We start from the raw sequence: 21,808 nt of genomic DNA, 5'->3' as shown, positions 1-21,808 counted from the left end.
AGGGGGTGTATTGCGGAACCTGGCCTTGGGGCGGCGGGGAGAGTAAATCCGGCCCTACTAGTAACTCTCTCCTGGATGCTGAAATGATACATAAGAGACCTTTTCTTCTTAACATGTTTTCGTCTCAGAATCAGCCAGTAATATGTTACTGGTGGTCCCCGTGTGTACCGGGCTCATTATTGGAAGCATAAATATCGCTCGGCATTCTTGTTGAACGCTCGGAAATAAAAATCAATATTCCCCGGAGCCCTGGAGGAAGCAAACCGAGGCTGTGGGGAACGTGTGTGTTTGCGGTGATGTGAGAAACTATCGCTCACATACGCCGCGGACTCTTTTATGTCGATAGAGAACGGCAAACTTTGTTACTTACTGACACTTTGATGATTTTGTCAAACATCACGTCCGGAGGCACGTGGAAATCAAATACAAAGTACTGCGGGAAGAAAGAGAGACATTGATTGTCAGAGACGGGATTCAGAGGAACGCTTAGAGGGGTATACTGATAAAAAATGAACCGAGCCGTTCTCTGTGAACCTTCGTTCTGTGATCATAGAGGTAAAACTGAACATTCTTAGTATATTTTCCTTTCATAATACCCCATTATGACCATTAGATGGCACTGAGGAGCATAAGAGAAGTATTATGGCCACTAGATGGAGCTAGGGAGACTAGGGAAGAAGTATTATGGCCACTAGATGGAGCTGAGGAGCATAGGGAAGAAGTATTATGGCCACTAGATGGAGCTGAGGAGCATAGAAGAAAAGTATTATGGCCACTAGATGGAGCTGAGGAGCATAGGGAAGAAGTATCATGGTCACTAGATGGAGCTGAGGAGCATAGGGAAGAAGTATTATGGCCACTAGATGGAGCTGAGGAGCAAAGGGAAGAAGTATTATGGCCACTAAATGGAGCTGAGGAGCATAGGGAAGAAGTATTATGGCCACTAGATGGAGCTGAGGAGCATAGGAGAGACGTATTATGGCCACTAGATGGAGCTGAGGAGCATAGGGAAGAAGTATTATGGCCACTAGATGGAGCTGAGGAGCAAAGGGAAGAAGTATCACGGCCACTTGATGGAGCTGAGGAGCATAGGACAGAAGTATTATGGCCACTAGATGGAGCTGAGGAGCATAGGACAGAAGTATTATGGCTACTAGATGGAGCTGAGGAGCATAGGGAAGCAGTATTATGGCCACTAGATGGAGCTGAGGAGCATAGGACAGAAGTATTATTGCCACTAGATGGAGCTGAGGAGCATAGGGAAGAAGTATTATGGCCACTAGATGGAGCTGAGAAGCATAGGAGAGAAGTATTATGGCCACTAGATGGAGCTGAGGAGCATAGGAGAGACGTATTATGGCCACTAGATGGAGCTGAGAAGCATAGGAGAGAAGTATTATGGCCACTATATGGGGCTGAGGAGCATAGGGAAGAAGTATTATGGACACTAGATGGAGCTGAGAAGCATAGGAGAGAAGTATTATGGCCACTAGATGGAGCTGAGGAGCATAGGAGAGACGTATTATGGCCACTAGATGGAGCTGAGGAGCATAGGAGAGAAGTATTATGGCCACTAGATGGAGCTGAGGAGCATAGGAGAGAAGTATTATGGCCACTCAACAGAGTATTTATTTCCTATGCTCCTCAGCGCCATCCAGTGGCCACAATGCGCTATTTTTTGAATGCTAGATTTCAGCTGAAAAGAAAATATCCTAAGAAGCTTAATTTTTTGCACATCATTTTTTGTGATCTCAGTTCTGTAGGGACACTGGGAGGGGATTCATCTTCACTGGAGCAGACAGAATCTGAAGCCGTTGTCCATGGCAACCAATCAGCTTCTCTCTTTCATTTCTGATTCTTAACTCAACATACAGAAAAGAGAAGCTGGTCACTATATATACACTATATTGCCAAAAGTATTGGGACGCCGGCCTTTACACGCACATGAACTTTAATGGCATCCCAGTCTTAGTCCGTAGGGTTCAGTATTGGGTTGGCTCCGCCCTTTGCCGCTATAACAGCTCCTCCTCTTCTGGGAAGGCGTCCACAAGGTTTAGGAGTTTGTCTATAGGAATGTTAGACCATTTGTGAATTCAGGTACTGATGTTGGGGGAGAAGGCCGGGCTCGCAGTCTCCGCTCTAATTCATCCCAAAGGTGTTCTATGGGGTTGAGGTCAGGACTCTCTGCGGCCAGTCACGTTCCTCCACCCCAAACTCCCCCATTCATGTCTTTATGGAGCTTGCTTTGTTCACTGTCGGAACGCCTGAATCCAATGATTTGGAGGGGGAGGGGCCCAATACTTTTGGCAATATAGTGTATGTTGAAAATATAAAGAAAAAAAAAATTGGTGTATCAATGCCGATAAAAGATTGAGTATCATTCCTCTATTTCTGTTCTCACGGCGTTCTATACTGTCAGCCTGACTGTGATCAGGAAGAAAAGTCCAGTTACTATAAGATTTTTCCTGGCAGATCTCTCCGTATCGCACTCCCTGGAAGCTGCCTTGTATGATCTGCACTTCAAAGCACTTACCTCATTGTAGTACGGGCAGTTGGTGGACTCTTTCATGGAGGTGTACTTCTTCTCATCTCCAACCTCAACGCAAACCACGGGATCCATGTTTAATCCCACCAGCTGCCGCGCCTCGATGACTGTAATGCTAACCTGCAGGAATGGAAGGTCAGAAAATCATCAGTTAGGTTACAAGGTTGGATGAAGGGTTTGAGTGTCAGGAGAAGGTTAGGTGTTAGGTAAGGATGCACAGATACTTTTCAGATACCAGTGCCGATACTTTTCATGAGAACTACCAGGGTTGCAGCGGTTGCAGCTGGAACCGGGCTCTGGCGCTCCACCACTGTCCTGAAATCATTAGTCTGTGTTGTTTTAGAAAAACTGTCACATGACAATAAACAAAAATGTATCAGTACTTGTATCTGTGAGGACTTGGGGAAGTATCAGTACTTGTACTCGCAAAACTGGTATCGGTGCATCCCTAATATATATATATATAAACAAAATCCTACATTAAAACAAAGATGTACAAATCCCAGGAGCTCCGTGTGCTCCTTACCAATGACGGCTGCCTCCTAACTTTTGAATGTTTCTCTAGTCTAGTCCTGGAGCTGGAAAAGTATCTGTACTTGTACCGAGTACGGTACTTGGTATCGGTGCATCCCTAGTGTTAGGGTAATGTATGGTATTGGTTAGGTTTTAGAATAGGGATGAAAGGGTTAAGCCTTAGGGTCATTCCAACTCCAACCAGGAGAGGTGCATGTGTCTTGACCTATTTTGAGTTTTTATTGCTTTTTTTGTTCCCATTCGGGAGATCTGCTCACTTCTTGTGTGGTCACCTGGACAGGAAGTGAGGTACAAATGCCTTAATGGGGAAACAGGTAAAAAACTCTAACCACAAAAAAGAAAAATATCTGTTGGCTGGAGTAAAGTTTTAAGGTTTGGGGTTGTGGGGGCTCACTTTACTTTACTTACCTGGGGTTCTTAAAGGAGAACTATGACATGAGTGATTTCCACTCACCGCATAGTTCTAAGCCTCATTGTTACAGGTCGGCTCAGTAGATCGGGAGGTGAGAGAACACCGGGTTCCCTCACCTCTCGATCCTGTCACGGCTCTCTGCCGTGACAGGGGGAGGGGCTGGATTCCCCTCTCCCCGCTCCGATCTGCAAGCGCTGACTGGCGGAACGGACGGGGGAGGGGGCGGGTACAGCTGGCTCTGCCTCTAGATAGGCAGAGCCAGCTGTCACTCACGCAGCTGGGCGGATCACGTCATTTAAGTCGGGATCCGCTCCAGGTGCGGCGTCTCAGTATACCGCGAGCTGTAGCTCCCTATATACTGAGCTTAGGGTGACGGGAGGACGCTAGTTTGTGTCCTCCCGTTACCCTTAGGAGAACTATGGGGAAAAACACTGACCCCATAGTTCTCCTTTAATGAAGACAACCAACATACCAAATGTGTTTCTCTGATGTGGTGCAAAACTCAAACTGGGGCCCATTGAAGACCACACCTTGTTTAGCTCACAAGGTTCTACTTGGTTGTACTGGTGGTTTATGCCTAGAAAGACTTACCGAAAAGACTTCTAAAGACTCCAACACTAAAAAATGGAAAGGAATAAGAGATACGGTATGTGTTGGGGAAAGAATGTTGTGTGAGCCCACAGCTGGGACATAAGGTGAGGAACATCTGATTTGTGGGACCAGTAGGTGTTGTACCCTCTTTACCTATGCACTAACCTAATCTTTTTCAATGATAATCAACGCAAAGCTTTGCTCAGGCCATGAAAGCACCAATCGCTTCTCAAAGGTAATGACTGAACCTATGTACGATGACGATAGTATTGTACAGCTCAACATCTTTACATCTTGATTCTCTAGTCACTATGTCGCTCTGATGAAGGGTCCCTGCGAGGTCCCGAAACGGTATTGAATTCATCTGTGTATGTGCCGGTGACCTGTTGAGACTATTCTGAGTTTTGCACGGCGCCATCCGTGTGATCACCAGAGCACCACCACCATTGGAAGGTTGCAGATCGGAAGGCTTGCGGGTGGTTCTTGGAAAGTATTGTACAGCTCAACATCTTGATTCTCTGCACAGGTTTTTTTTACAGTAGTGTGGGTGCCACCATCTTGGGTTCCTCAGGGGGAAACCATGGGGTCAGGTTATAGATTCCACTAACTGCCCACTCTCCCTAGATCTGGTGCCTGTGTTCTTACTATGCTCCTGGTTCCTCCTAAGAGTGTCTTACATGCAATGTAGGCAGATTTCCAGATTGAATTGCTGTTCAGTGCATCCATGGTTTGGAATCGGGGCGGCTTGTTTGAAAGATATTTCTATGCTTGTTATTTTTATGGTGCCCATATCACTGGATCACTCTAAATTGAAACATGTTTGCAAATATCTATTTTTTTAATTCTCTTGACTTACTTGGTAATCCATTGGCCTCCCAGCACTGGGCTCCATTTTGATGTCAGGCTTAGACCTATATAAAAAAACCCGTTACATAACATTGTTTAAGTAGGCCAACCAACAAATAAATGCCAGACATTTAATATACACAGCATAGGAAATCTCAGGGGGCTCGTTATGTCTCTGGTTCACAAAACAATTATTGACACAGGATTCCTGCGCTGTGATGTAGTATACGTTGTGTGTATATTTATATATACAGTATATAGGGATGGGGTTTGAGTTTGCTGCTCCCGTGGGTTTGTAGCCAATCCACAAGAATTGCAAATGACATACTTTGGATGAAGACTTTGCAAGTGCCTACTGGAAATAAAGAACGACCTAAAATGAAGTTCCCCTAGTCAGTTGAGTCGCAACAGCCAATAACTTGAAGGGATGTATAACTCACACATCTCCCTCACTATAAGCCCTCATTCACACTGGCACGTACAGCTCCGTGCTGCGTGCAGGGCCGTACCGAGCAGCTTGCGGGAAGGACAGGTGCTGCGTGTGATTAGTACACTGCCCCCGTCCTTCTCTATGGGACTGCGCGGCCGTACGCCCCCCTACGCTCACCCGACCTGCACATCCATGCGGGTAAGTGACAGGATGGATCCTGTCTGCGTCTGAGCCAGGCAACACGCACCCCTGCGGACCTGCAATTGAGGTGAGCGTAGGGGGGCGCACGGCCTCGTAGTCCCATAGAGAAGGACGGGGGCTGCATACTAATCACATGCAGCACCTGTCCTTCCCGGGAGCTGCTCGGTACGGCCGTGCACGAAGCACGGAGCTGTACGGGCGGGCTGATTCCAGTGTGAATGAGGGCTAAAAGGGTGGGTTCATAACAGTCATATTGTCAGTGTGTGTTGGAGCTGTTGGGGAGAGCTGACAGTTCTGTGTAGGGAGAGATACAGTTTTTTTGACATTTTTGTTTCAGTTTTGGCATTGTTACATGTACCCCATGGTAGTGCCTGGCTTCTAATGCCTTTTGTTGGACAATAGCTTGCTCAAAAAGTTCTACAAATGGCCAGCATTGAATAACAAGATTACCCCCCATGAACATCAATGCAGTTAGCCCCAAAGTTTGCAAACTTCGAGCAAGAATCACAAAACTGTTCCTGAATGGAACCCAGGCAGATACACTCATCCCTATACACATATTCTATTGTTCACCCAAAAAATAATAACAGGTAACAAGCAAAATGTGACTGCTAATACCACCCAGGAAAGGTCTTTAGTGCCCCAAATCACCAAAATGATTCATAAGCAATTTAATAACGTCATAAGCACCTTGCAAACAAAGACTACCAGGCATGGGCAGCACCCCCAGATGACACCAAGGCACATGATGTGATGCCTAACTCTACATGATGATGATGTCATTGCACTGGTAATAGTGGTGATGCATATGTTGGCGTGTGTGGGTGAGGGGGGAGAGGGGGGCCGAGTAATAGGCACAACGTTTTTACAAGTCCAGCACGTCCTGGACACGAAGTCATAGATTTACCTTTTGTTGGAGACATTAGTTGTGAGGGCCGTGACAGAGGCAAGAGATATAGTGTCTGGGTCCAGTCCACCTCCCAGCCGCATCGCCTTCCTGTCCAGGTCTTCTGTCTCCAAGATGGCCGGCTCATCTGTGAATACATATAATACATTTGAGAGATATTTTAAAATATTTTGGGGATTTATTTAGTCATCTGTCTCCCCTAAGCACACCGGGGCGAGGGCACCCTTTTATACGAGCTCCAGCAATGACACCACATGGTTATTTCGTGAAAACTAACCCTGGCCACACAGGGGGCTGTGTGGGCTTTACTTTACATAGAGAAATATTGTTTTTAACTGTACAAACCACCAAAGAAAGGAGGGATGGTTTTATGTTGCCTGAACGATAAAGAATTGTATGACTCCTCTTAGTATCCCCTTCTTCCTACTATGGTCCTCTTTAAGACACACATGTGCAGAGATGGACAGAAGCGACAAAGGTATCATATTATGTACAATTTGAGACTCAGTGGTGTCCTAGACATTGGCCCACGTGTGCAATTATAATGAATGCATCCCAGGCTCTGTCCAGTGTCCAAAAAGAATAAACCTATTGGGTTTATAAAGGAAGTGACATACTGTATGTATATACCTTCTGTTTTAGGAAGGCTCTACTATGCTGTGCCAGGTTTAGTGGGGGCATGTTTGGTCCCTCACCTCACTGTAACATGTGAGATTGTATTGCCTACTCTGCAGATGGAAGTTTCTGGGCCCACTTGCCAATGCCGGAGACAATACCTGAGTGAGATAGTTCCCCATAGTCCTTGTAAGCTTCAGAGATTCTTTTGTTTCTGGGGAACACACAAAAGAAGCAGCACTCCTCCACAGCTCAGGAAAGGAATGAGCTGGGTGCTTTGCCGTCACTCCAGTATGAGCCCATAAAAAAAGAAGAAAAGCTGGCCGTGGACCTTGGGCAGGACAACAGTGATGTGGTACAAGCTTCAGTGAATTATCCCAGCGGAATCCGGTGTATGGCCAGTTTTTCTTCTGTTTTTACGAACTCGTTTGTTTCTGGTGTTCACTCTATTTGTCTCCTGGTTCCTCATTGCCTGCCTGTCCAAACACTACTGATTGTATTCTACCAACCCTGGCATTGCCTGCACTAGGACTCTGGCTGAACACAACTTGCCCTGCTGTTTGCTTTTGTAGCCCCTATATAGATGAATATATGTGCTACTGTATAGATCGGTAATTCTGGCTGCAAACAGTTAATTGCCTCTGTGTGAGACGAAGAGAGACAGAGATTTATGGGGATTGCAGTGCAGAGCAGAGATGGACACACTGCCGAGAGGACTTTGAGAACTGCAACTCCCAGGATACTGTGTGGGGGAGAGGAGGATGGCTTTGGACTAAGGAGGCTGAGCGCGCGCAGTCTGGGACCGGGATCTGAAGTGAGAGGATCGATATGGAACGGGGCGAGTTGGCACTGCCTGGGACGTAGTGTGTGGTCGTTCTTGATAGATTGAGAGACTCAGACTCTGTGCTGCCGTGTTGGAGAGACATTCTGTTTGTCTGTGAGACGAAGGGACGGAGATCGGGTGCCTGAATGTGGGCCGAGTGACGCGACAGCGGCGGGGACATTACGGCCTGGCCGGAGGAGCTGATCCAGCCTGGGAATGATCTAGGCAGCCCAGCAGAGCGAGCGGAATCGAGTGCAGAAGACCCTGGCTCTGCCTCTCATTTCCTTTTCTGATGGTGGGTGCACCGTCTCTGCCAGGCAATGGTGAAGGCTCGGCAGAGTATCTGACCTCTAACCCTCCAAAATGGGAACACAACTTTTGGGTTTTTGTTGCGTTTACAACTGTAAATCAATATTTGCAGAGACTGAGCTATCACAAGTTGTACCTTCTGTGCTCTCTATGTGCTAATATCCTAATGAGATAATATAAACTAAATTTACTGCCGCAGCTCATAAATAATGCCGCCTGCAAGTTATTGTGTTATTTGAATATAATGAAAAGAAGAAGAATGTCAATAAAGAATGTTATATAAGAAATAAACATCGGCACATTTACAGGGAAATGAGATACTTCCTGACTCGTAAAGGTTTTATAGCGCAGTGACATTTATGTGTGATAATTAGATTTATCTTGTTTTGTTTATATCCGTGTCTTTAGCGTGTTTCCCAGGAAGATCAGCACACTGGCTTCAGTCTATTGAAATGGACATGAACTCAACAACGTGAAGATCTGCTATGTTATACGGAAAGATCTAGAAATGTTAATTGAATCTAAGCAGAACCCCAAAAAATTGTCTTTGTCTGGAATTTTCTCACAATTTGAAAGGGAAGGAGCAATTAATACAAAGGGTAATAACTCGGATGGGTTGAGTTGATGAAGAAAGTAAAAGTTCAGTTGATAGGTGGCGGTAGCATGGTCTTCCCTGTAGAGGTGAGTTTTAAGGAATCACCAAAAGGTGGGGTAGGAGATAAGGAGATAGCTGGACAGATTGGGGTAAGGAGTTGTAGAGGATGGGAGAGACTCTAGAGAAGTCCTGGAGAAGAGCATGGGAGGAGGTGGCGATAGAGCAGAAGCTCTTGGGAGGAGCAAAGATGATGGTTTGGGTGATATTTTGGTAGGTGATGTTGTTTGGAGCAGAGTTGTAGACAGATCTGTACATCATTAGCATCTTAAATCTATTTTGTTGGGCAAGTGAAAGCCAGTGGAAGTAATTGACAGAGAGGAGTGGGAGACGGAAGCCAGTGGAGGGATTGGCTGAGAGTGGTGGGGGATCAAAGTCAGTGGAGGGATTGGCAGAGATGAGTTGGGGTTTATAGACAGTGGAGGGATTGGCAGAGAGGTTCGGGGGATGGAAACCACTGGAGGGATTGGCAGAGGGGGGTGGAGTATGGAAGCCAATGGAGGGATTGGCAAAGAGGGGGGGGGGATGGAAGCCGGTGGAAGGATTGGCAGAGAAGGGTGGGGGATGGAAACCAGTGGAGGGATTGTCAAAGAGGGGCGTGGAATGGAAGCCAGTGGAATGATTGGTAGAGAAGGGTGGGGGATGGAAACCAGTGGAGGGATTGTCAAAGAGGGGCGTGGAATGGAAGCCAGTGGAATGATTGGTAGAGAAGGGTGGGGGATGGAAACTAGTGGAGGGATTGGCAAAGAGGGGCGTGGAATGGAAGCCAGTGGAATGATTGGTAGAGAAGGGTGGGGGATGGAAACTAGTGGAGGGATTGGCAAAGAGGGGCGTGGAATGGAAGCCAGTGCAGGGATTGGCAGAGACTTGTATGTGTTTTATGAACTACAGCAGAGAAAAAAAACAGGTCTCCTGCCCTGCCAGACAGGGCTGTGTGGGAGAGCTGTGCAAATCTCAGGACTGGATAGGCAGGAATACCAATCTTCTGGCAGGTTAAACCTTATATGTATTTCATTTGTGTATTTAGCTGTTTGCATGGAGTTCAGCTTCGACGTCTAATCACTCATTTCAGTTCTTTTATTACCATTTCTGCAACTTCATTAAACATTTTTCTCCTCGCTATTCATCTTTATTGAGATGAAAATGTTGAAAAAGCCGATAATCTGATCTAGAATGAAATTTTTTTATGGGCCCCATTGCAGCTGGTGGAATTAACTGATAAACAAGCAGCTGAGTAGCTTTTCTAAGTTATTTATTGTCTTAATTTTACTTTTACTGAGACATGAACCCAACGGTGCAATTTGATTGGTGGCACCAGGGATGAAGCACAACTCCTCCCCAATCCCCATCCTTGGTATTCTTCCATTTCCAGTATCTGAAACCAAAATATCTGTCTCTGGGTGGACTGACCCTTTTACATCAATGGCACAGGATATGTTCTCAATGAATATCCTTCAACCCAATGATGATGGAGTGAAGGTCACCATTGATGGGGAACCTCATGGACCGTGCCCTGCAATGTCAAGCGCTGCATTAAAGAATTATTGTGAGCCGATACGGGGGAAGGGTAGAAGTAATGGAGTCACAATTACCTTTCCTGCCGTCATCTTTGGGCGGACGGTTCTTGCCGAGCTTCATGGCAGAAAATACTCCTTTACCAACTCTGTGAAATAACACACAAGAGTCAGCAATTGGACCATACACAGCGTATCTAACCCAAGAACACAAATGTGATACATTGTAGCGTGAAGTCCATTTAACACATTGGTTACATTTGTAGCTTTCTGAGCTTTATTTTCACCTGGTGATCCTGCCACATTTCTTCTGCTAGGGTGACAACGCTTGCTCATCCCACTGTATCCATGGAGGAGCAGTGTTGTCACCCTAGGCTGCTCTCGTGATTGGAATACAAACCTTCATCTCCATTACATAGGGAAGCTTTCTGTTGTAGTTCACAGAAGATAGCTAATCACTTTTTTTGGATATAGCAGTTGAGCATACAGGAAGTGACAAGGACACTGGATTGTTCTGTACTTGCAGAAAATGTACTTTTCCCCCCCCCCCCCCAAAAAAAAAACCAAATGCTCTCCTGCTGGGACTTTATCAATCCCCATGACTCCGCCACTCATTTTAACTGCCAGGGCTCTGCTGTAGGCTGCCGGTGAATGTGAACTCCATTCATTCCTTAATTGGATGTAAGAACAAACTACATTTCCAACAACGTTCATCAAATGACAACACTTTCGAATGTGCTGAGAGTTTTCGTATGAACATTCGTACAAAAATCTACCAATGTATGGCCGGCTTTGCAGGAATTGATAAGGAATGAAGAAGAGAGCTCAGGAGAAGAGAGGACGCCCCCTCATGTTTTCCGAGATGGGTAAAAAGATCAGGATTACGGAAGAGCTTGAATCCAGTCTGAACCCGCACTTCTCCGAACATGTAAGGAAGCTCCTCCCACTGTGGTCGGGGAGTTCCCTGCCCGCAGCTGAACATAAGCAAAGGGGCGGGATGCTGTGATGTAATTGACCTTATATGGCATTGATAAGATAAAATCACCTGCACTCCATACAGCGGTACAGACCTAGTTGAAAGGTTGGTACTTGAAGTGACAACACGGATGGCGCGGTTTCACTATGTCACCCAGAAGAAGGGACCCTGCGTGGCCCCGAGACGTTGGCTGTATGACGCATGTGACAATTTAATAAAAAGTGCTTTACTTCTTACACATATCATCGAGTGCTGGTGACTTCTATTACTACCTTATATGGCCACATGGCTATGTTTGGTCAATGACATTAACCAAATATGGCCATGTGGCCGTATAAGGCCAATGATGTCAGCACAAACTCCCCGCCCCTTTGTTGATGTGCAGCTATGAGGCAGGGAAGCCCCCACCTGCAGCTGATTGGGCAGGGAAGCCCCAAGGCACTTCCAGGTTCAGAGGAGCTCAGGATGAGACTGGGTTTAGTACCAACCTGAGCTCATTCCTGATCAGGATGAGTCAGGAGGGGACTCTCAGCACCCGTCATCCTCAGTGGGAGCTCGGCCCATTTGGGGGTCACCCTGACATTGATAGACAGATCTCCTAGTTGGGTAGGAAATGCTCCCATTTTCAACAGCCACCATAGAACGCTTTCTGCTGCAAAGATCTTAATGCACTCTGTGCAATGCTCACTTTGGCATGTTCAGCATTACCTGTGAATTTGGGAAACAATTTCACATACTCATGTAAGCGGTGCAGCCCACATAAAGGGGATTCCAAACAAGAAAAAACAAACACTCACTTCCCCCATCCTTGCTAAACAAACATTCCCAGCTCACATGTAACCTTCAAGATTCTTATCATGTGATCTCCCATGCTGGCTGCTACCTGATTCTTGGGGGGTCATTCACTCGGCTGCCCAAGCCGGAGTGAAGGAAGACGAATGCTGTTCGGCTATTCACTTCAGCCAAGTATGGCTGATTTCAGCCATACATCAGCTGGTTTTGGCTCCCTTTGGTTCAGCCGAACATGCTCAATATCATCAGCTGAGCAGAACTGAATCAAATCTGGATCGGCTAAGCCAAACGCCCAGCAGTTCACTCTCTGCCGTTCACCCCTATTATAATTTTCCCTATTCTCTAACTTTCCTCCCTTTAGGTCTAGTAGGAAAGTTAGGAGGGACCCCAATCAAAAAGTAAAAGAAAAAAGTGCATGGGGTTCCTCCAAAAGTCAAACCAGACCCTTTAGTTCTGGTAGGAATTTTAAGGGGAAACCTCACCCCCAAAAAATGGGTGGGGAAAGAAGAATATGTGGTCCCCCCTAAAATTCCCAACCAGACCCTCAATCCGAGCACTGGCTTGGCAGGGCAAGAAAGACCTAAAGGGTCGGGTATGGATCGGAAGGGGTAATAATGTAAAATTTGTTTACATTATTGAGGGGGAACGTTCTCCCCGCTACGGCTGTGAAGCATATGCGTTTGGCTCGGCTGAGTTGTTTGGCTGCCTTCGGCTGCTGTATGGGCAATTGTGAATATTGTGAATAGCCCGTACAGCAGCCCTTCGGTTCAGCTGCACTGAAGGGCTCCAGCGGCCGAAGTGAGCTGAAGAATTAGCCGAAGCTTCGGCTCTTTAGTGAACAGAGATTAACATTCTCACAGCCCATGCAACTACCCCCAAGAAGGTCATTCTCCATATTGTGGACATCTGGGAGTTAAACATGAACCTATCAACACGAAGCAACAACAGAAATTGCAAACAGAAAGGCAAAGAGCAGCTTCCGGCGTCTTTTGTTCAGCAAAGTTTTGATACGTTTGTATTGTTTGATGGGGTATAAAAAAACGAGACTTCCCTTCAAAATGAGAACTTCTAGTTTTCATATAACAAATGACGGCACGCTGGTGGTTACAGAGCCGGAACCTTCTGCTGGCAGCTCCCAGAATCTCATTATCGGCAAGTGAAAACTCAATATTTGCGGGATTACGGCTGCCCACGCAGAGCAGTGTTCTCCCGGGATCAGCAGAGGCAGACGCCGTGATATTTGGACAGCGTCGTCAGTCTTACGGGCTAATCTCACCCAAATCGAAAAGTTTACTTTTGGGTGAAAGTCAATGATATGAAATACAATACAAAGTTTGGCTTTCCCGAAATCCTGGGAACTGTCCAAAAATGACGGAGCGAAGGATCGGACGATCCCCGGGGGTCTGGGGATGATGAGTAGAGAGAGAGATGGGCAACGGCATCACAAGGGGGTGCGGCTCGCACCGGGAGACTCCATCGGATGGGGTGACACCAAAATGACTGGCAGCCATTTTGGTGTGTCCCCCCTAAGTTGGGCACACATGGACCGAGACCCGAACAGCGGTATGAGAGAGAGTGGAGGGGATCCAGTGGCATACCTGATACCGCCAGGTCAATATCCCCTCTTATCTTTCATCATCACCAATATGGCCACCGGCAGTGAAGTACAGCACCACAAACGCATGATGATGTCACACCACAGACGTCATGCGCATCGGTCACACTGGGTGACACCCACCCTGGTGCCACCGCTGGGTATAGGCTCTGTTCAGGTATTATATACAAAATGTCATGGGACATATTTATAAAGCAATGAATCTCACATGTACTAAACATTCACTGCAGGTGAATCTTCCAGGGGCATGTGTTTTAACTGATAGTGATTGATTCACAATCAGCGAATGTTTGATGAGAGTCACATTGACTGCTTTATAAATATGCCGCTATGTGTTAAAGTCAATGTTGGCCCTGCCCCCTTCTGCCTGTTAAGTTTCCCTGTTGCAGCACAAGGGAGGTGGAAGGGGATGGGCCAAGCCGACATTCATGGGAGAAGATTTGCCTATGACATGAGCTGCCCGTAGCTCCGGGTTTGTTGATAGTTTTATCATAGAGTTTTCATTGAAGGTAACCCTTGTCTATGGCGAGATTTGGGAGACCGTTGGTTGAAAGTAAAGATGAGCTCAGCCCGGTCCAAGTCTGAGCTCCTTGAACTTGGATGTGCCACCCCACAGCTGCATGTAAGCAAAGGGGCAGGATGCTTGTGCTGACTTTATTCACCGTATATGGTCATATAGCCACATTGTGTACATATAATTTATCAAATATAGGCGCCTAACCACATTAGGTCAAAGTCATTCTCCGAATTTAGGCATGTAGCCATAGAAGGTCAATGACATGACTGCATCCCAGTGCTTATGTCAAGCTGTGGACAGGGAAATCCCCACCAGCTGCTGACTGGGTGACAAAGAATGAGCTTCCTTCCATGTTCAGGAGAAGCTCCTTCTGGGTTTAGAGGAAAGATACATAATTGAACTCTAAATTTGGTCTGACTACCCCCCGGCAAGCCAATTATAAAAGGTGCCTGAACCCTCCAAAACCTCAGAAGAATGTGAATATAATGCTCTATCCACCTTGCTCTAAGCGAGGGGACTCCTTACATTTAGTTCTGCTGGATTGTATAGAGCAGTGATGGCGAACCTTGGCACTCCAGCTGTGCCAAAACTACAAATCCCAACATGCATCTGCCTCTGGGAGTTATGTCTGCGGCTGTCAGAGTTTTGCAATGCCTCATGGGACTTGTAGTTCCAAAACAGCTGGAGTGCCAAGGTTCGCCACCACTGGTATAGAGTCTAGATAATTTGATACTCCGAGCTCATTTGGTTTCTCCCAAGCTCTCTGTTATAGTTTGTATCTTCCTGCTGCTCGGTGTGACCTACAACCAATTATGTGAAGTTATGAGTTGATAGGCAGGTCTCTTTCTAGCCAACCACTAGGAGGTTCATGGCCAGTGGTGCATGCTTCAGGTATATGGGCACAGTTAGGGTCTGAAACTGTTCCTGGGATGGAGAACCAGGAAGGAACCTCATCTGCTTGAGGTGCCAGAGAAGCCAGGATGGGCTTGGACCTTAGAAGGAAGTGTGGTGTCTCGCCTAGGGAACCCTGTGCTACGTCTACTGACCAGATAAGGTTCTTCAATACAAAGTGTTACTGTGTCAGTTTAAAGGCCCTCTCTGCACTGTGAAGCTGGGAAGTGGTCAGTGAGTCTGGAGTTCTGTACTGTCCTAGATGTGTGTAGCCCTTTACTCTCTATCCCACTGAGTTGCTGATGGAAGAAAACCTTAAAGTGCCTGGAGCCCAACTTTACATTTGTATCCTGCAACCAGCTACAGACTCATTCCTGAGGAGAAATGTCAGCCCACCCTACCTCTGAGGTCCCCCACATGCTCCTAGAGGTCAGGGGGATGCTACAATGCTTTATGGCCATGGATACATGGTTGTATGTGACAGGTTACCCTGGACCTGGTTAGGTGTTTATGGTGGGACTTCCCATCTTGAGCAATCTGTTCAGAATTATAATGTTCTCCAGCTTTCCTGATGACCATGTGTTTGCTACATTGTATAAATACCTCTGTTACAGAACATGTAGTTGGCACTTTCCCAGTAAATTAGAGCATACCACATGGATATTCATAAACCTTCACCAAGACAAACGGCCTTGACAACAGCACTAGATACTTCTAAAGCCTGCACAGATACAACAGGACAAGACCACCATTGGGTCCATCAAGTGTGTGTGTAAAGTCAACCTGTTTTATAAAGAAAGACCCAACTTTACATTCACATTCTGCAACCAGCTAAGGACTCATCCCTGAGGTGAAATGTCTACCAACCTTACCTCTGAAGTCCCCCACATGCTCCTAGAGGTCAGGGGGATACTGCAATGCTTCATGGCCATGGCCACTTGGTTGTATGTGAAAGGTTACCCTGTACCTGGTTAGGTGTTTATGGTGGGACTTCCCATCTTGGGCAATCTGTTCAGAATAATAATGTTCTTCAGCTTCCCTGATGACCAATTATGTGTTTGCTACATTGTATAAATACCTCTGTTACAGAACATGAGATTGGCCCTTTCCCAGTAAATGAGAGCGTACCACACAGATATCCATAAACTTCCACCAAGACAAGCGGCCCTGACAACAGCACTAGATACTGCCAAAGCCTGCCCAGATACAACAGGACAAGACCACTAGTGGGTCCATCAAGTGTGTGTAAAGTAAACCTGTTGTTTAAAGAAAGACCCAACTTTACATTCACATTCTGCAACCAGCTAAGGACTCATCCCTGAGGAGAAATGTCAGCCCACCCTACCTCTGAGGTCCCCCACATGCTCCTAGAGGTCAGGGGGATGCTACAATGCTTTATGGCCATGGCCACTTGGTTGTATGTGTACGTGGTTTGGTGTTTATGGTGGGACTTCCCATCTGTTCAGGTTAGTTATGTTCTTCAGCTTTCCTGATGACCAATTATGTGTTTGCTACACTGTGTAAATACCTCTTTGGAAGTATATATTGGGTTGATGAAGGAGAATTATAAAGGAGAGTTAAAGGAGAACTATGGGGTCAGGGCTTTTCCCCATAGTTCTCCTTAGGGTAACGTGAGGACACAAACTAGCGTCCTCCCGTCACCCTAGGCTCAGTATATAGAGAGCTACAGCACGCGGTATACTGAGATGCCGCAGCCTGAGCGGATCCCGACATCGATGTTGAGATCCGCCCAGCTGCGTGAGTGACAGCTGGCTCTGCCTATCTAGAGGCAGAGCCAGCTGTACCCGCCCCCTCCCCCATCCGTTCCACCAGTCAGTGCTGGCGGATCGGAGCGAAGAGGGGTGAATCCAGCCCCTCCCCTGTCACGGCAGAGAGCTGTGACAGGATCGAGAGGTGAGCGAACGCCGGTATGTGTTCGCTCACCTCCCGATCTACTGAGCCGACCTGTGACAGTCTCATTGTCACAGGTCGGCTAGAACTATGAGGTGAGTGAAAAGCACCCCCCTCATAGTTCTCCTTTAAGTGATTTTCACTCAGGCTCATAATCTGAGCTGACCTGTTACAATGAAACTGTCACACGTCGGATCAGTAGATCCAGAAGTGAGCGAACACATACTGTCGCTCGCTCACTTCTCGATCTGTCACTCACGGCTCCCTGCAGGGATCCCCCCCCCCCTCCCCTGTCCGATCCTCCAGCGCTGACTGGCGGAACGGACGGGGGAGGGGGCTCTAGATAGGCAGAGCCAGCTGCCAATCACGCAGCTGGGCGGATCCAGACAGTAATGTCGGGATCCGTTCCGGCTGCGGCGTCTCAGTATACCGGGAGCTGTAGCTCCCTATATACTGAGCCTAGGGTGACGGGAGGACGCTAGTTTGTGTCCTTCCATTACACTTAGGAGAACTATGGGGAAAAGCCCTAACCCCATAGTTCTCCTTTAAAGAAAGAATTCTAGCAGGACTCGGAGTCACCCAGGAAACGGTGCGCACTCCTCCGAGCCCCGTTCATCCTTCATTTAAATTTGCCGTCTTAATTGCAGATAATAGGATCGGCGATTTTCTCAATTGCACAGTGTTATGGGTTTTACTGAATAATTAATAAAAGTGTAGAATGAATCTGCTCAGATTTTATTACATGATTACCTTTTCCTTCTCCTGGTTGTAACCATGACATCCTCCATATAATAAAGTCATCCAATCACCCGGCCCGCTTCTGTTGTCACAGGGCGATGGTGACAACGAGAGGCGTGTGGTGTTGGGGAACAAAGCATAGGGGGTGTTCCAATTATTGGGGAGACTTCTATGGTGACATTTACCTGGAGGCCATTTCTGGGGAGACGTTCATATTTTTACTGGTTTGATTTCCCATATTAGATTATCGTACAATGTATTATATGGGATTGTTCCTACGCTATTTTTAGTTACACCGTGCTCCTGGTGTATTAACATGCATCAATTGCGTGCAGACAAGGAATCATGTGAGGAGTAGCAAGCTCTCACAGGAATTACAATGCACATGGGCATGCGTGCACAGGCTACAGCGTATGTACATGGATTTTACTCTAGTATGCTAGATGAGCCGTGGCGTCACTATTCTGGAGGGGGAAGAGTCACTATTCTGGAGGGGGAAGAGTTACTATTCGGGAGGGGGGGAGAGTCACTATTCTGGAGGGGGAAGAGTTACTATTCGGGAGGGGGGGAGAGTCACTATTCTGGAGGGGGAAGAGTTACTATTCGGGAGGGGGGGAGAGTCACTATTCTGGAGGGGGAAGAGTTACTATTCGGGAGGGGGGGAGAGTCACTATTCTGGAGGGGGAAGAGTTACTATTCGGGAGGGGGGGAGAGTCACTATTCTGGAGGGGGAAGAGTTACTATTCGGGAGGGGGGGAGAGTCACTATTCTGGAGGGGGAAGAGTTACTATTCGGGAGGGGGGGAGAGTCACTATTCTGGAGGGGGAAGAGTTACTATTCGGGAGGGGGGGAGAGTCACTATTCTGGAGGGGGAAGAGTTACTATTCGGGAGGGGGGGAGAGTCACTATTCTGGAGGGGGAAGAGTTACTATTCGGGAGGGGGGGAGAGTCACTATTCTGGAGGGGGAAGAGTTACTATTCGGGAGGGGGGGAGAGTCACTATTCTGGAGGGGGAAGAGTTACTATTCGGGAGGGGGGGAGAGTCACTATTCTGGAGGGGGAAGAGTTACTATTCGGGAGGGGGGGAGAGTCACTATTCTGGAGGGGGAAGAGTTACTATTCGGGAGGGGGGGAGAGTCACTATTCTGGAGGGGGAAGAGTTACTATTCGGGAGGGGGGGAGAGTCACTATTCTGGAGGGGGAAGAGTTACTATTCGGGAGGGGGGGAGAGTCACTATTCTGGAGGGGGAAGAGTTACTATTCGGGAGGGGGGGAGAGTCACTATTCTGGAGGGGGAAGAGTTACTATTCGGGAGGGGGGGAGAGTCACTATTCTGGAGGGGGAAGAGTTACTATTCGGGAGGGGGGGAGAGTCACTATTCTGGAGGGGGAAGAGTTACTATTCGGGAGGGGGGGAGAGTCACTATTCTGGAGGGGGAAGAGTTACTATTCGGGAGGGGGGGAGAGTCACTATTCTGGAGGGGGAAGAGTTACTATTCGGGAGGGGGGGAGAGTCACTATTCTGGAGGGGGAAGAGTTACTATTCGGGAGGGGGGGAGAGTCACTATTCTGGAGGGGGAAGAGTTACTATTCGGGAGGGGGGGAGAGTCACTATTCTGGAGGGGGAAGAGTTACTATTCGGGAGGGGGGGAGAGTCACTATTCTGGAGGGGGAAGAGTTACTATTCGGGAGGGGGGGAGAGTCACTATTCTGGAGGGGGAAGAGTTACTATTCGGGAGGGGGGGAGAGTCACTATTCTGGAGGGGGAAGAGTTACTATTCGGGAGGGGGGGAGAGTCACTATTCTGGAGGGGGAAGAGTTACTATTCGGGAGGGGGGGAGAGTCACTATTCTGGAGGGGAAGAGTCACTATTCTAGAAGAGGAAGAGTCACTATTCTGGAGGGGGAAGAGTCACTATTCTGGATGGGGGGAGAGTCACTATTCTGGAGGGGGAAGAGTCACTATTCTGGAGGGGGAAGAGTCACTATTCTGGAGGGGAAGAGTCACTATTCTAGAAGGGGAAGAGTCACTATTCTGGAGGGGGAAGAATCACTTATTGATTCAAAAAAATAAAATAAATTAGAAACCTTTTTTGTTCCTGATTATAATCAATTTTAATAAGGCAAAACAGGTAGAAAACCCTCAACATTTTCCCTTTAATCATAAACTCTTTCCCTTTTGGATACTTTGAATGATGACACACACACATACACACAGGGTGAATGGCTCTATAAATTCTTTATAAATGGACCGAAATAAGTCATCTGACTTTCCATAGGGTTTGTCGGTGATAAAGACCTTGCAATCTGAGTACAGCACACACGGGGTACAATCTGAGGCACACATTGTAACACATCGCTGGTTCTTGTTGTCACCCTGTAATTACACAAGCACTGGCGGGTTTATCAGCATGCAGCACTCAGAGGCAACGTCGTGCGGTGCTCAGGCTAATAAGACTGGGAGCATTGGTTGAGGGATTAGCTGGAATCAGAATTTACAGCGAACATAAGACTTTTCTGTGGCGGCACATCACAGCGGAGGAGATGCAAGAACTATAGTGCCCCCCCTCCTCCTTTCAGCTGCCTACTGAGCGAGACTACCATACACACCTCCTGCTGAGGCTTTTAATCCCAACATTGTACTGCAGACTCTGATGACTCTGGTCTGATAGTAGAGGAGCAATCACAGACACCAAACAGAATGGCTGCTAACCCCATCAAATCTCCTCCCCCTCCCCTAGTTCACTCCCGATGGAGCAGAAAAATCTTTACATCTCCACTATGGGCCTGTATGACCTTACTTAAGAAAGCAAAGTAATTCATTCTTTGCTTTTTTTTTTAAGGACAAACAAGTCTTTCTGTTGGTGATTTTGTCTTACAAAGATTTTGTTTTTTTTATGCAATCCATAGAGAAAACGTAACAAAGCTACCAATGCCCTTTTTTGTGAATAAAGTATAAATTTTATTCTATAATTTGTCCTGTTTGCCGTGTTATGTTCCAGAAATTCTGAATCATTTTAAAGATATTCACAAATGAAAATAATATTAAACGAAAAATAAAAATGATAAAAATAAGTTGAATTATTAATGGTTAGAAAAATAGACATGAGCAAAAAATAAAATTAAAAAAAGCATGTAAATAATAGGTAAGGGGAGAAAATGAAGGACTCAATAGGGGCTGATTAGGGTTATTAAGAGGTTGAAAAGGAACTATTTGTTTTACTTGTCATGTTTATAAACAATGTTACTTTAGGGGTTATTCACAAAGAAGCCGAAGGGTTAAGCCGTACCTTCAGCTAATCCTTCGGCTCGGCTACGGGAAGCCCTAGGTTCAGCCTAACCAAAACATTATAAACAATGTTACTTTGTATCTCTCTATCTCCCTCTGATCAATGTTTATAAACAATGTTACTTTGTATCTCTCTATCTCCCTCTGATCAATGTTTATAAACAATGTTACTGTGTATCTCTCTATCTCTGATCAATGTTTATAAACAATGTTACTTTGTATCTCTCTATCTCCCTCTGATCAATGTTTATAAACAATGTTACTTTGTATCTCTCTATCTCTCATCAATGTTTATAAACAATGTTACTTTGTATCTCTCTATCTCCCTCTGATCAATGTTTATAAACAATGTTACTTTGTATCTCTCTATCTCTGATCAATGTTTATAAACAATGTTACTTTGTATCTCTCTATCTCCCTCTGATCAATGTTTATAAACAATGTTACTTTGTTCTCTCTATCTCCCCTCTGATCAATGTTTATAAACAATGTTACTTTGTATTTCTCTATCTCCTTCTGATCAATGTTTATAAACAATATTACTCTGCATCTCTCTATTTCCCATTTGCTCATATTCTGTATTTGTGGACTCTGCACAGTATAATTTCTCTTGTCCTGCATGCCAGGTGTGATTCTCAGTATCTGCGACTGACAGACTGACAGTGAGGAAAGAAGCAGTAGACTTTTGAGTTCTGTCCTGTG

General features: G+C 46.4%; 1 protein-coding gene across 1 annotated transcript in view; it reads right to left on the bottom strand.

The window, feature by feature from the left end:
- The window catches only part of OTOF (otoferlin), a gene marked incomplete at its 3' end in the record, with an annotated part of 174,181 nt that overhangs the window by 86,938 nt on the left and 65,435 nt on the right, over positions 1–21,808 (bottom strand). The window contains exons 3-7 of the mRNA XM_018572131.1: positions 10,458–10,528; positions 6,467–6,593; positions 4,939–4,993; positions 2,534–2,665; positions 371–433 (exon numbers count right to left, since the gene is read on the bottom strand). Of these exons, the coding sequence (XP_018427633.1) occupies positions 371–433; positions 2,534–2,665; positions 4,939–4,993; positions 6,467–6,593; positions 10,458–10,528 (448 nt within the window). The remainder of the gene's footprint in view (positions 1–370; positions 434–2,533; positions 2,666–4,938; positions 4,994–6,466; positions 6,594–10,457; positions 10,529–21,808) is intronic.

This window comes from Nanorana parkeri, unplaced genomic scaffold, assembly GCF_000935625.1.
Source record: "Nanorana parkeri isolate BGI_ZX_2015 unplaced genomic scaffold, ASM93562v1 scaffold1944, whole genome shotgun sequence".
Taxonomy (NCBI): Eukaryota; Metazoa; Chordata; class Amphibia; order Anura; family Dicroglossidae; genus Nanorana; species Nanorana parkeri.
This window is presented reverse-complemented; position numbering and strand designations above follow the sequence as displayed.